The sequence below is a fragment of the Rhineura floridana genome, chromosome 5, assembly GCF_030035675.1.
Source record: "Rhineura floridana isolate rRhiFlo1 chromosome 5, rRhiFlo1.hap2, whole genome shotgun sequence".
NCBI classification, from domain to species: Eukaryota; Metazoa; Chordata; class Lepidosauria; order Squamata; family Rhineuridae; genus Rhineura; species Rhineura floridana.
The window spans coordinates 147525283-147540166 of record NC_084484.1 but is presented as its reverse complement, the minus strand read 5'-3'; the positions used below and the strand labels follow the sequence as shown (position 1 = coordinate 147540166).

Genomic DNA, 14884 nt, shown 5'->3' with positions numbered 1-14884 from the left:
TTAGTGTACTTCCCCTTTCTTTGCTTGCATTAGGCAAACTTGATTTACCTGAAGTGACTGTTCCTTAAGCTCAAGCAGTCTTCTCCCCAGCAACCCCCAGAATGCACATGGCCAACTGTGGAAGAGATCTGTGTAGTGGTCTTCCCCGTCAGAAGTGCTGATCTTTTATTTCAGAGCTATCCAGGTATTAACAGTTCCTGGTACCCAAAGTCTTCATCACATCCCCTTCTAGAAGCCAATAAAGATACCACGGTCCCTTTTATTTTTAAGTAGAAGTGTTTTTGTATAATAAAACTCATCTTTCTCACCAGTTTCAAAAGGAATAGCCTGCCCAGTAGGACAAGGTGCAGCAATAACCTCCCAGCAGCAATATCGCTGCCGCTTGGAGGGGAAGTGGCAAGGCAGCAGCGAGGTCAGAGCTGTACGGCGCACCGGTGGAGCCAATCCAGCTCTCCCGCCAATGCACTGTGCAGCCCCAACCTCACTGCCACCTTGCCCCTCCCTGTCCCAGTGCGTGCCAGCAATGCTGCTGCCAGGAGCCTATTGCTGTGGCCCTGCCTCACCAGGCAAGCTGCTCCTGAGTCTTACCTATGTAGACACTATGGTGAATAGTAGCCCTCATAGCTAGCTACATGTGGCTCCCAGCTAGTTCAACTGAAGCTCTGTTATAGTTCAGGACAGATTTGTTTTGCTTCTTCCCCATCTCCTCTCTCAGGAATATGGTACAAATAAAGGAGCTGAGAGTTGTGGGAAGTAGCGATGTAGTCTTTGGGCTCCTGATGAAGAGGGAGAAAAGGGGAAGCAGATTGACTGGTAGGGGGAGAAACAAGGGTTAATAGAGAGGAGAAAGGAGTGAAAGTGGGGACAGGTTGGTGGCATGGCATAGCATTAGGGTCAGGGGTTGTAGATCGTGGTTTGTTTAAAACATTTAATGTGGTGCTTGGGAATGTTGGGCATTATTTTCTCTGAGCAGAACTGGTAGAATGAGACATCAATGCATGCCCGTGGCTTAACATGGGGGCACTTTGTTTTTATCTTCACCAAACCATTGCAGGACCCTGGAATACCTGAGCAAGCATCTGACTCATCTAGCATCTTTCAGCAGCATGACCAACATGCACACCAGGAACCTAGCTTTAGTGTGGGCACCTAATCTCCTCAGGTACAGTAGAAGGTCTTATTGCTTCATTTCACAATGGGGGTGGGTGGGTAGCACTAAGAATATAAATGGGAACATAAACAAAAGAAGAGCCTGCTGGATTAGGCTAACGGCCCCTCTAGACCAGCATCCTGTTCTCACAGGTAAGATGCCAGTGGGAAGCCTGCAAGCGGGACCTGAGCACAAGAGCAGTCTCTCCTGTTGCGGGTTCTAGCAGCAGAGCAGAGCCATCAAGGGTAGTAAGCTGTCGATAGCCTTATATTCCATTAATTTATCTAATCCTCTTTTAAAGCCATCCAAGTTCTCACAGTGGTAAACCAGATGCCTGTGGGAAGCCCACATGCAGGACCTGAGCACAACAGCACTCTCCCCACCTGCACTTCCCAGCAACTCTAACCATGAAGGCAGAACATAGCCATCATGGCTAGTAGCCACTCAAAGCCTTGACCTCCATGAATTTGTCTAATCCTCTTTTAGAGCCATCCACATTAGTGGCCATCGCTGCCTCTTGTGGGGGCGAATTCCGTAGCTTAACTATGTGCTGTTTGAAGAAGCACTTTTGTTTGTCCTAAAGCTTCCAATATTCAGCTTGACTGGATGTCTCCAGCTTCTATTGTGAAGACAGCGGGAGAAAAACTTTTTTCTGTCAACTTTCTCCACATCATTTTTGTGATAGATGAAGATTTAAGAACTGACTGTATTGATCCCGCCAGTGGTGGCTTGTGAGGATGTGTGGAGGTAGAGGTGTTTTCCCCCAGAGGCAGTGCTGTATTTGTTTGGAAGGGATGGGGTGGCACAAGGTGGCAGCAAGCTTGGAGGAGCTCAGGTTGGTGGCAGCTGCCTGCTGGGGTTTGTGCGGCTCTGGGGCTGCCACCACCAAACCGGAGCTCCTCTGATGTCAGCAGCACCACTGCACCCCAACAGGCACAGTGCCAGAATGAGGACACTACTGCCTCCACTCCCACTCATGAGCTACTGCTGGATTTATCAGGAGGGCGGAGCCCAACATCAGTTCTTGAGAGTTGAATCGCAGCAACAGGTCAGCACTGGGAAGCAGGTCAACCATAGTATTCAACTAGTCCCAAATTAGCAGCATGTTCCACCTTCTAGCCTATGCCATGTCATGATGATGTCAATCTTACAGGTTAGCAGGGTGGAAACCTAGAAAAGCTCTTGGCAGAGTTTAGGCAACACACAACATTATCAAAACAGCTGCTTAGTCTTGGTTGCCTAAGGCCTCATTCTGCATACATGTTTGCAAGATACAGATCATCTGGGGAAATTCTACTTGTAGTGCCACACCCTACAGAATATCATAGGACACTGACACAAAATGGGCATTTTTCTGCTATTGCCCCTGTACTGTGGAATGCCCTTTCCTCTGCGATATGCGAAGCAGCAACCATCATCAGTGGCTTTAGACATCTTGTAAAGACAAATCTTTTTGTCAAGGCTTTCCCTGACCCATAACAATGGACCCTGTTTTATGTGTTTGAATTTCTGTTTTTAATATGCTTTTATATAGCCATTTTACTGGTTTTATGTCATGTATTAGTTTTAATGATATTGTTTATTGTTTTTATGTTGTACACTGCTTAGAGTTTTTTTAAAGTATTAAGTGGTTTATAAATGCTTTTAAATCTTTAAATAAATAAATATAGAAGATCTGCAGGCTATGTTTGACTGGGACCTGGGACACCAGGATTCAAATCCCTGCTCAGCCATGAAGCTCACTGGGTGACCTTGGGCCAGTCACTGTCTCTCAGCCTGGCCTACTTCACAGGGCTGCTGTGAGGATAAAATTGGGAGGAGAGAATGTTTGTATGCCACCTTGACCTCCTTGGAGTAAAACTGGGATATAAATGTAATAAATAAATAAATAAACAAATAAATAAATACATTCCCATGTGGATAGCATGTATGTTTCTTACCTTCACTGAGGCTTCATTGTCAAATCCTGGGACAGTGTGGATATGTAATTCTAAGCCTGGGAATGTTAAGCTAGAAATGGAAACTCTTGGTGAAGTTCCAGTAGCATAAGGAGGCTTGACCAACAGTAATAAGAAAAGGGAGCAGAGGAAAAGGTATTACGGCTCAGCAAATAAAACCAGACTAGCTGCAAATAAGTGGAGCTTGATGGCTTCCAGATAAATTAACTGTGATATTGGCCTGTATCACAATGCTTCCATTTCAAACCATTTTTTCATAATTTGAAATACTTCACTCAGAGTTGGTTACATTTTATAGCAGAAGTGCATGTCATTCTGGGGTTTTGGGGACATGAGGATTTCATTAATGATGAAATCCATGGATCCTTGCTTAACATGTTACAGCACTAATGACAATATTGTGGCATCTTAAAGAGTAACAAATTTATTTTGGCATAAGCATTCATGACCCAAAGCTCACTTTGAAATTTCAAAGTACATTTCTTGTCCCCCCCACCCAGTTTCCTGAACATCTAAACCCAGTATTAAGTAGAGGCTCAGAAAACAGTGCCTGGTTTGAACATAATGCTAAAACCATAGTTTAGCATTTTTTTCATAAACCTGCTCCAGGGGAGGGGGCCCCTCCTCCATCACAGCCATGAAAAAAATAAGCATATTTTCAACAAACAACAGTTTCTCAGTTCATATGAATTAGGAACTGCATTTAAACTCTGGTTTATCTCAACAAGGCAGGATTGAAAACCATGGTATGAAGATGGATTGTTCAGGCAAGCCATAGTTTAAATTGGCCACAGTTTGTTGTTTTATCCTAAGTGTGATTGGTCAAAAATAGAAGCAGATTATAGCATTAAACTGCAGTTGGATATAATATCAAACCATAACCAGCTCCCACAATTAACTTTTGAAGTGTTTTATGAAAAATATTGGGAACATTTGACAGGTTTTTTTCGCCATACCGAAGTCCAATAAAATAAATGAGAGTTGCAGAGGAACTGTTGCATAGGATATATTTGTTTCACTTGGTCTTATGGAAGCATAGTTCCTGGTCAATGGTATCTATAGTGTATGTATATATGTAGGTTGCCCAGGGACTGGAATAGCAGAAGGAAAAATAAGAAGCATTGTACCTTAGCTAAATAACTGTAAATAAATGTCCTTAGTGTTTGCAGTTGCAAACTGAACAGAGCTGCTCCCTGGACGAATAATCCTAAATAAAGTCACTCAATATTTACAGTTTCAAACAAGGCCAGAGGGATCCAATGACTGCAAGAGAAGTTAAATCTAGTAAATACCCACTGCTCAAAATCTTTCATTCCATCTATTGTCCTTTTTTTGATGGGAGTCTAATTCTGTTTATAAATCTGGGTCCCAAGGAGAACATGAAAGAAGCGGGAGGCACAGCTGTAGTTTCCTTACATGGCTATCCCATTGGCAAAGCCCTCTTTGTGTCTTATCTTACACCGCAGCCATTAACTTTACAAAGGATTCCTTGCCCAGAGATAATGTCTTCACTAACACTTTGGCATGTCAAGATAAGAAACAGTTTGTCTGCTCTTCTGTTTTGGGTTGGGAGGGGGTGCGGGTGGAAGGAGAGATTGGTTTGTCCATACCATTGAGGTGATGGAGAACAAGAAACAGGCATTTAGAAAAAGCATAAGACCACAAATGTTCACATGTGATACTTTCCCTTCCATCCCCACTTGATGGTATTTTGATGTGATGGTTCCACTCAGAGATAAATTAAATCCTGCGGATTAGCTTAAGCTGCTGCATCTCCAGCTGTAACTAGTGCTGCTGCTGCTGAAGCGCAATACTTTGCCGGCAAAGTGGAGTGGCTTGCCGGGAAATCCCTTGCAAGGTACACTAGTTATGGTGGATGCGGGTCTGTACTGCTCTTGGGGTCCCTATGCCTATCCTTGTGCCACTTAGGGATGGGGGAGACGTTTGGTTTGCATTTTAATGCGGATCCAATACATGGACCGAAATGCAGCTATCTATTGAAATTCATACTTTTCTGAATTTTGCAGTGCAGTTCCCCAACTAAAAATGCATACATTGGTGAAAATAAAATACAGAAATGGATTGTCTAAGACAAAGATCGCACATAAAAATGTGTATATTATTAGGAGAGATGAACTGAAGAATTTTCATGAGCACTTAAAAAATTTAAAGTTTGCAAACTGATGCAGAAATGTAGCAAACTGAATTTAAGACTGGAAAAATGAGAAACAGAGAGAAATTGAAATGGACAGATTCCTCTGTTCTAGGACTCTCCTGTGTTACATAGAAGCCTTGGGAAGTGCCAAGTCTTTCAAGAGTATAAGATGCTTCCCTTCCAGCAGTGGTGTAGTTTCCAGGAGGTGTTTTGGATGGAGTGTTCCACTGATGAATCTCTCATGATCTCAGCCAGCTTTCTATTGCTTGCCCTTTTTGTTCTTCCCTGGGTCCCACTGGAATCCATGCTAGCTGCTTTGTGGGGAGATCTTCCTGAAAAGTGGGATAAAGCAAAATCTATAAAATAATGAAATATATGTGAGGATCTCTTCTTCAGTTCATTGCTGATAAGGCTGGGCCATAAATTTCTCTCTTCAGTTGACAATTTAAAAGAACGCTGTTCAGATAAGCATTTGATCAGAGTGCTCTTTGAAGTAATCTGAAATTATTCAGGTTGTGCTTTTTTTGCAGATATAATAGTGCTGGTGGTTCTTTTGGGGGGTGTCTTGTGCTGTTTTATTTGTTTAGTATGTTTTAAAAGGATGGTTGTTCTTTCTTTGTTTTTTATCCCACCCTTCTGCTGTGGAAAGGACCCTCCGTGGTGCAGAATGGTAAGCTGTGGTAACGCAGCCGAAGCTCTGCTCACGGCCGGAGTTCGATTCCAGCGGAAAGAGGAAGTCGAATCTCCGGTAAAAGAGGTCGAGGTCCACTCAGCCTTCCATCCATCCGTGGTCGGTAAAATGAGTACCCGGCATACGCTGGGGGGTAAAGAAAGACCGGGGAACTGGCCAGACCACCCCATATATATGGTCTGCCTAGTAAACATCGCAAGACGTCACCCTAAGAGTCGGAAATGACTCACACTATAAGTGCGGGGACACCTTTACCTTTTTTCCGCTGTGGAGCTCAGCATGGAAATGTGACTCCCCATCCATTTTATCCTTATAACAACTCTGTGAGGTTGGTTAGACTGAGGGCCAGGCTACTCATGATATTAAATATATCTCTGCATTTAATAAGCATTTTTTAAAAATGCAAATAGCATCAGCTGGAGCATAAGCTAGTTAAGCTTTGTAAACTGAAAATTTAGAGTTTTTTTCAGAAAGCATCTAAAAGTTGACTAATTTTGAGGGATTGGCTAACTCCTCCCCCTCCTTTCCATAAGCAAGCTGTTGTATACAGTACTTGATTCTATTCTCCAAATCTTGTGCATAAAGGAGCCAAAGGTATTAAAGATATGTCATGTTTGTAGTTTTGAAAGGGTGGGGGAGAAGGGACAAGAAAATCAAAAGGCGGAAAGAAGAGGCACATATTCAGATGGTGGATAAAAATGACCCTTACAGTAATATATGTGTCACTCTATTAGGAAGGTGCAGGCAAGGAATTTTGAAGTTGACAGCTCACTTCTGTTCCCGAGAAGCTGTGCTTTGGGATGTGATGTTTCATTGCTCTTCCAACTGCCTCCTTTACTTGCAGGTCCAAGGAGATTGAGGCTGTTAGCTGCAATGGAGATGCAGCTTTCCTGGAGGTGCGAGTTCAGCAGTTGGTGATTGAGTTTATATTGAACCATGTGGATGAAATCTTTAGTAACAATGTCCCTGCCAAACCAAGGAAGAATGAGGGTGAGTCCTTCTGTATGATTTCTTCCATGCCAGCAGCAGCCAATTCGAAATCCACCAGAAGCCACCCAGAGAACTTTGTTATGTGGCAGCATACACATGTTCTTAATAAACAACAGATGATTATATGCGATCTACATGTGATATCCAACTAAGTCATATTCAGAGTAGAGCCATTGATTTCATTGACTAACTATATTGTTTTAGTCACCATATTGTTTTAGACGCCAATGGGTTTTTTTTATTTCAGCAAGCCTTTCCATGCATATAATTTAGTTATGTATACTTTTTAATATTTGCTGGTTTTATTTGTGTATTGTTTTATACTGTCTTACATACACGGCTTATAGAGTTTATTTTTTTTATTAAGCAGTTTATACAATTTTTCAAATATAGATAATATTATGCCTTGTAGTTAGTTCTAAAGGTATGTCTGCATGGCTTTTAATTATTCTGGGTCTCTGATCATTCAGAGTACCTGACTCCCAATTCTATACAAGAAGAATGTGGAAGAAGGAAAATGGGATGTTCTGTATCAGCCTTTGCCAACCTGGTGCCCTCCAGATGCTTTGGATTAAGACTCCTATCAGCTCCAACCAATATGGCCAAAGGTGAGGGAGGATGGGAGTTATAGTCCAGAACACGTGGAGGGTCCCATATTGGGGAAGGCTAGTTTATGTGTCCTAAACTTGGGTTGCATTATTTGGTCCATTTGGATGGGGGTGGGAGAAGGTAATTTTGTGGCAGAGGGACTGAATCAGGTTCAAGACACTGGAATTCTAAGACCTTTTGGGGGGATTTCTTTTATTTATTGTGAGATGCTGGTAGGGATGAAATCCGTTCGATGCTTGGATTCAGATCGTATCCTGCCCAGCTTGCAGGCGGTTATGGTTCGAGTTGATTTAATTTCTGCTTTTCTTCCCTTCTGTTGTTTCGTGTGTCCCCCTTCCTGAGAAGTAATGATGCTCATATCCTTCTTTCATTGAAATGTCCAGGAGGAAGCAGGAGCAACCCAAGCGCCTCTCACTTAAGTGCTTGTTTCTTTCTCTCCCTTCCCTTGCCCATTTTCTCCTTCTCTTCCCCTCCTTTATCTGCCTCCTTCTCTGCAGCCTCCCCATTGTCTTGTGCCCTTTTATTTTCTCCCACCCCCCAGTGTCTCTCTGTGTGTGCATATATGTGTGTGACATGCAGGCTCTCCTTTCACCAATTGCTGCTTCTGCTGGTGCTATTAGCACTGTTGCTGAAGCCAGCCATGCAACAGGAGTGGCCTTTCCCCACGCCCAACCCTGCCAATCTTACATATTGAAATCACAGGCTATTTATAGAGGAATAGGCTATTTATAAAGAGGAATAGGATGCGGCTGCCCCAGACAAGGAGCTGATGAGAGAGGCATCCAAAGAAACAAGACCACTCTAGGGGATGTGCAACCCCAAGTGATTGGTTTGACACTTCAGTCAGGATGGACATCAGCTGTTTGCAAAGACGCACAAGAGGAGGAAGGAGGAGATGGAAATGCAGGGGAGATGAGAACTCATAGTCATGGGGTAGAGTGCGGAGGGGAGGAGGAGGAAGACATGGCAGGAGAGCGGTGAGAGCACTATATGCTTTTATTCGAAGTGGTTTAAAATCTGTCAGGAAAATCCGCAGAATGTCACAGGCAATAAGGTCTGTCCATAAAGACTGGGAAATGTGCAGATTGTAACAAAGTCTGGTACCAGGTTCAAAACTGGAGAAATTCTCACCATCTCTAGATGCTAGAGGGCTTTTTATTTCTCTTCTCATTTCAGAAAAAAAGATCTTGCCAGCTTGTAACTTAGCCATTTCTGTGAGGCATTCTATTCAGATAGGCATTGACAGCTCAGCTGTCTCTAGCAGCCTTTTACTTAAGGAAAAGAAGAGGCCCATAGTTTTATTTATTTATTTATTTATTATTTGATTTATATCCTGCCCTTCCTCCCAGCAGGAGCCCAGGGCGGCAAACAGAAGTGCTAAAAACACTTTAAAACATCATAAAAACCGACCTTAAAATACATTAAAAGAAAACGTTAAAAACATTTTTAAAAAAAGTTTTTAAAACATCTTTTAAAAAAGGGTTAAAAACATTATTTAAAAACATGTTAACAAGCAGTTCTAACACAGACACAGACTGGGATAGGTCTCAACTTAAAAGGCTTGTTGAAAGAGGAAAGTCTTGAAAAGGCGCCAAAAAGATAGCAGAGATGACGCCCGCCTAATATTCAAGGGGAGGGAATTCCACAGGGTAGGTGCTGCCACACTAAAGAACGGATCTCCTGATCAGATGGTATCTGCAGGAGACCCTCACCTGCAGAGCACAGTGATTGACTGGGTATATAAGGGGTAAGACAGTCTTTCAGGTATCCTGGTCCCGAGCTGTATAGGGCTTTGTACACCAAAACTAAAACCTTGAACTTGGCCCGGTAGCAAATGGTCAGCCGGTGCAGTTACCTTGGTATTTATTAAAGACAAGACCCCACCACCAAAGGTTGCCAAATTATCCCCACCCCTGCCCCACCTTTTGCAGTGGCCCCACAGGAGTGGGGAGACGAATGTTCAGCCCAGTCACAAATTGACTTTTTTTATATGGTGGCTAGTCTCACGTGTGGCCTAATTTTTGATTGGCAAAAGTCCCCCATCTCAGTTAAATATTGGTTTCGCCTTTCTGAGCTTTCCTTTACAAGGCTGGGAGACAACTGAGGTATTTTTAAAGTTCTCCTAAGACCCAGCCCACTAGATCTCCTTAATATTTGCTAGGAAGGAACAAAACACTACAGTCCCCATTGACCTCCTAGCATTCTAGGAAGCCACTATTGTAGACAGGAGCCATGGAAATCTAGGGTGAGCTCTTACTTTTCATCATTCTCCTTTCTTGCCCTTGCAGCTTGATCGCTTAGGAAAGTAGGGAGGAGGAGGAAAACTAACAGCAGGGAAAGCTTGTCTTCACAGAGGGTTTGTTTGGCTCCACTTGTAATGGCTTGCAGGTTTCAGAGCTTTGCTCACATCATCGCCAGCCTAAACCATGTTAAGATAGCAACTCACCACCAAATTAAAAAAAAGAAGACGCATGTAGATTGAGCCAGGAGATGCTGAGGCAAGAGCTTGACAGGTGTCACAAGTATGCTGGACCATTATCAAGAGCAGTCACTATGCTGAAATTTGCCCAATAACCACCACATTAAAAAAGGAAAGGGGGAAATATTGGGTAATCTTTGGGTAAACTACTGTTGGCTTGTAGGGTTAGAGATGCTCTGCAGAGCCTGCTTTCAACTGCTCCGCAGGTAACTGTTCTTGTCATGCTTCAAGGGGCTAGGATCTCAGTCCCAGGAGGTAAAACTGTTTAGCAAAACACTTACCCAAGAGAGCAGGTTTCAAGGTGTAGCATTGCTTCAGACCAAGAGGCTACACTCCCAGCAGGATCACCCAAGGCGGAATGGTCAAAGCTGAGACACTAAGTTGCGTCCAGACTTAGAGGAAGGAAATGGTAACCCACCTCTAAATACCTGTTACCATGAAAATCCTATGAATAGACTATCCAAAATGCAACACAAGATAGTGCTGAAAGATGATACCCCAAAGTCAGAAGTCACTCATTGAGTTACTGGGGAAGAACAATGGACAAGTACGAGTAGCACTGTGACTAATGACGCAACTGGGTCAAAGCCAAAAGCAAGCCCAGAGCCTGAAACGCACAGATGCGAAAGAAGAGTCCAGAGTTATACAACACACACAATAGGAACATGGAATGTGAGAAGCATGAACAAGGGAAAGTTAGAAATTATCAGGCAAGAAATGGAACATATCAATATTACAATACATGGCGTGAGTGAATTAAAATGGACGGGAATGGGACACTGACACTAATCAGGCAACTACAAAATATTTTATGCAGGAAATGATAAATTAAGAAGAAACGGTTGCTCTAATAGTGAGAAAGTGATGTAGCAAAAGCAATTAGCTATAATGCAAGGTATGAGTGAGTTATATCAAGGAGACTTAACGGGAAACCTATCAACATAACCATCCAAGTTTGTGCTCCAACGGCAAACACAGAAGAGGAAATGGAGAGATTTTACTGAGAAGTACAGGAAGAAATTGATCACACACCAAAAAAGGATGCTCTAATAATCATGGGGGACTGGAATGCAAAAGTAGGAAACACAGAGGAACTAGAAATTGTGGGGAAATGGGGCTTAGGAGATAGAAATGAAGCAGGAGAAAGACTTATTGAATTCTGTGAAGTCAATAATTTGTTTCTTGCAAACACATTTTTCAAGCAACTGAAAAGACAACTGTACACGTGGACATCACCAAATCGTCAATATAGGAATCAAATTGATTATATAATTGGAAGGAAAGATGGAGAAATTCCATACTTTCTGTAAAAACAAGACCAGGAGCAGACTGTGATACAGATCATGAACTGATAATATCAAAAATCAGAGTGAAGCTAAAGAAAAACAAAGCAATAATAATGCCAAAATACAATTTAAATAACATCCCAGAAGAATTTAAAGATTAAATAAGGAACAGATTTGAGGCTTTAAACCTAGTTGATAGAGAACCAGAAGAACTATGGAGTGAAGTCAGAGACATTATCAGGGAAGAATGCAAAAAGACAATACCTCTAATTAAAAAGAGAGAAAGACCTCAGTGGATGACGGATGAAACTCTTAAAATGGTTAAAGATAGAAGAAACGCAAAAGCAAAAGGAGAAACACGGTTAGAACCCTAAATTCAATAATACAGCAACTAGTACATAGGGACAAAGAGAACTACTACAATAATTATTGTACAGAAACAGAAGAGGATAATAAAAAAGATAGAACAAGAACCCTATTCCAAAAGATTAGAGAAATCAAAGGGAAATTCAGACCAAGAGTAGGGATGTTGAATAATCAACAGGCGAACACACTGACTGTCCGAGATGAAATAAAAGGAAGATGGAAGCAATACACTGAAGAATTATATGAAAGAGATGCAAGATGACAGATTCATTCATGGAGGAACCGTATGATGAAGAACCAGAAATTTTAGAATGTGAGGTGAAAGCCGCACTTGAAATACCTGGAAGATACAAATCATCTGGAATAGATGGCATACGAATTGAGCTGCTACAAGTAAAATATGGAAAAGAAAACTATGGCCCACAGACTGGAAGTGTTCAATATACATCCCAATTCCAAAGAAAGGGGACCCCAGGAAATGCAGTAATTATCGAAGTATTGCCTTAATATCCTATGTAAGTAAAGTAATGCTCAAGATTCTACAACAAAGGCTCTTACCATATATAGAGCGAGAAATGCCAGATGTCCAAGCTGGAATTAGAAAGCAAAGAGGTACCAGAGATCAAATTGCAAACATACATTGGAACGGACCAAGGAATTTCATAAGAAAATCACCCTGTGCTTTATAGATTACAGCAAAGTCTTTGACTGTATCGATCACAAAAAAAACTATGGACTGCTTTAAAAGAAATGGGGGTGCCATAGCATCTGATTGTCCTGATGCGCAACCTATACTCTGGACAAGAGGCTACTGTAAGGACAGAATATGGAGAAACCAATTGGTCCCCAATTGGAAAGGGTGTGAGACAAGGGTGTATTTTATCACCCTATTTGTTTAATCTATATGCAGAACATATCATACGGAAAGCAGGATTGGACCAAGATGAAGGGGGTGTGAACATCTGAGGGAGAAATATCAATAATTTAAGATATGCAGATGATAACATACTGCTAGCAGAAACCAGTAAAGATCTGAAATGAATGCTGATCAAAGTTAAAGAGAAAAGCACAAAAGCAGGACTACAGCTGAATGTCAAGAAGACTAAAGTAATGACAACAGACATTGAACTTGTCAGGGATTATCAATACCTTGGCACCATCATTAACCAAAATGGAGACAATAGTCAAGAAATCAGAAGAAGGCCAGGACTGGAAAGAGCAGCTATGAGAGAACTAGAAAAGGTCCTCAAATGTAAAGATGTATCACTGAACACCAAAGTCAGGATTATTCAGACCATAGTATTCTTGATCTCTATGTATGGATGTGAACGCTGAACAGTGGAAAAAGTGGATAAGAGAAAAATCAAGTCATTTGAAATGTGCTGTTGGAGGAGAGCTTTGCGCATACCATAGTCTGCAAAAAAGACAAATAATTGGGTGTTAGAACAAATTAAACCAGAACTATCACTAGTAAAATGATGAAACTGAGATTATCATACTTTGGACACATAATGAGAAGACATGATTCACTAGAAAAGACAATAATGCTAGGAAAAACAGAAGGGTGTAGAAAAAGCGAAAGACTAAACAAGAGATGGATTGATTCCATAAAGGAAGCCACTGACCTGAAGTTACAAGATCTGAACAGGGCGGTTTACAACAGATGCTCTTGAAGGTCGCTGATTCATAGGGTCACCATGAGTTGTAATCGAAGGCACATAACACACACACATTCATTCTTGAGATCATCTCATGTAACCTTGGCCAGTTGCAGATTGATGTTTTGTTTAGTTACGTTTTGTTTTCATCTTTATTTGACTGCAAGGATGGGGAACTTCAGACCCAGTGGCCAAATGCAGCCCTCCAAGCCTCTCTGTTTGGCCCTCTGGATTTTCCGCAGGCTACACCTCACCCTCAGACACCCCTCGCAGCCCACTCCTTTCACCAGCCCTACTCTGCAACCTCTTTGAGTGTTTTTGCTTTGCTGAACTCTAATAATGCCTCTTGCTTGATTGGATAGAGGATAGAGAGGAGTCTGCAAATGTGTGTAAAACTAGCTTACTGTACAAAGATAACATTTACATTAGTTGCTCCACCCACTTTTGCATCTGGCCCTGCCCACCACTGGAGTGTGTGCCCCTCTCCGAGGGTTACCCAGAAAGCAATGTGACCCTTGGTCTGAAAAATGTTCCCCACCTCGGTTTTTCTGCAAGAGAAGTTTAGAGGGTGAGTTTGCTTTACTATCGCTTCTTCTATTTATCAATGACTATTGTTGTTAGTGAGAAGTGCTGAACTGCGAGCACTAGAAACTGGAAAGGACCTTTTTAATCAATAAGACTTCTTTCAATTCCAGAACTGGCACTCTGACACTTTCTGCTAAGAGTAGTAGTTATTGCTTAAAGAGGAAAAGCGACAGCAATTTTCAGAACAAATTCCCTGAAATATTCGGGGAGGATAAGGCATCTCAAAGGGCGGAACTGGAGCTGAGCTGTCCTAAAGCTCAGTACAGCAGGGATCTTCAGGTTTCATATTTAGAAGATGCATGCCAAAGCACTATGAAGTTTGGCCTGTAATCAGGGTCCTGCTGGGGTGGAAGGCAGGGGCGATGGATCAGATTTCTGGGAAAGAAGAGAATTCAACCAGCAAGCACGCTTCCAAACACTGTTTTTTTACTGGAAGTGTTTAGTCACAACACAAAATGCTTGGGAGACCAACTCAGGACCTTCCCTTCTCCCTGTGCTGCTACCCTCAAACTAGGCTGGAAACTGCAATTTCCCTTTCCTGTTGCTTTCCAGAGAATAAGCCCGTTTTGAAGAGTTTGACGCTGCCTTCCACCTCTCTGCCAATGAAACTGGTGAGCCTGGAAGAAGCTCAGGCCCGGAGCCTCTCAGCCTGCCACCCTGCCCGCAAAGAGCGGAGGGAGAACAGTTTGCCAGAAATTGTTCCAGTCACAGGCTCCTTCTTCCATACCGTCCTTGACCTACCTGACAGCAAGTAAGTGGCTCCTTTTCCCAGTATCTGCAAGTTGAACACAAAAGATGGGCAGGCCTGGTGGGCTCCCTGGTGCCCTGACTTGGGACACCTCTTCCAGTGTGATGATGAGTGGCAGGCAGCTGAAGTTACCCACACTGCCTGACCAGGGTGGAAGAATCTGTCAAATTTCGTTTTCCTTCAGTTTCTCGTTTTTCCAATCTGTATTT

General features: G+C 42.4%; 1 protein-coding gene across 1 annotated transcript in view; it reads left to right on the top strand.

Moving 5' to 3' along the window:
* The window catches only part of ARHGAP31 (Rho GTPase activating protein 31), a 123699-nt gene that overhangs the window by 90116 nt on the left and 18699 nt on the right, over positions 1-14884 (top strand). The window contains exons 5-7 of the mRNA XM_061628384.1: positions 1055-1162; positions 6799-6944; positions 14480-14678. Of these exons, the coding sequence (XP_061484368.1) occupies positions 1055-1162; positions 6799-6944; positions 14480-14678 (453 nt within the window). The remainder of the gene's footprint in view (positions 1-1054; positions 1163-6798; positions 6945-14479; positions 14679-14884) is intronic.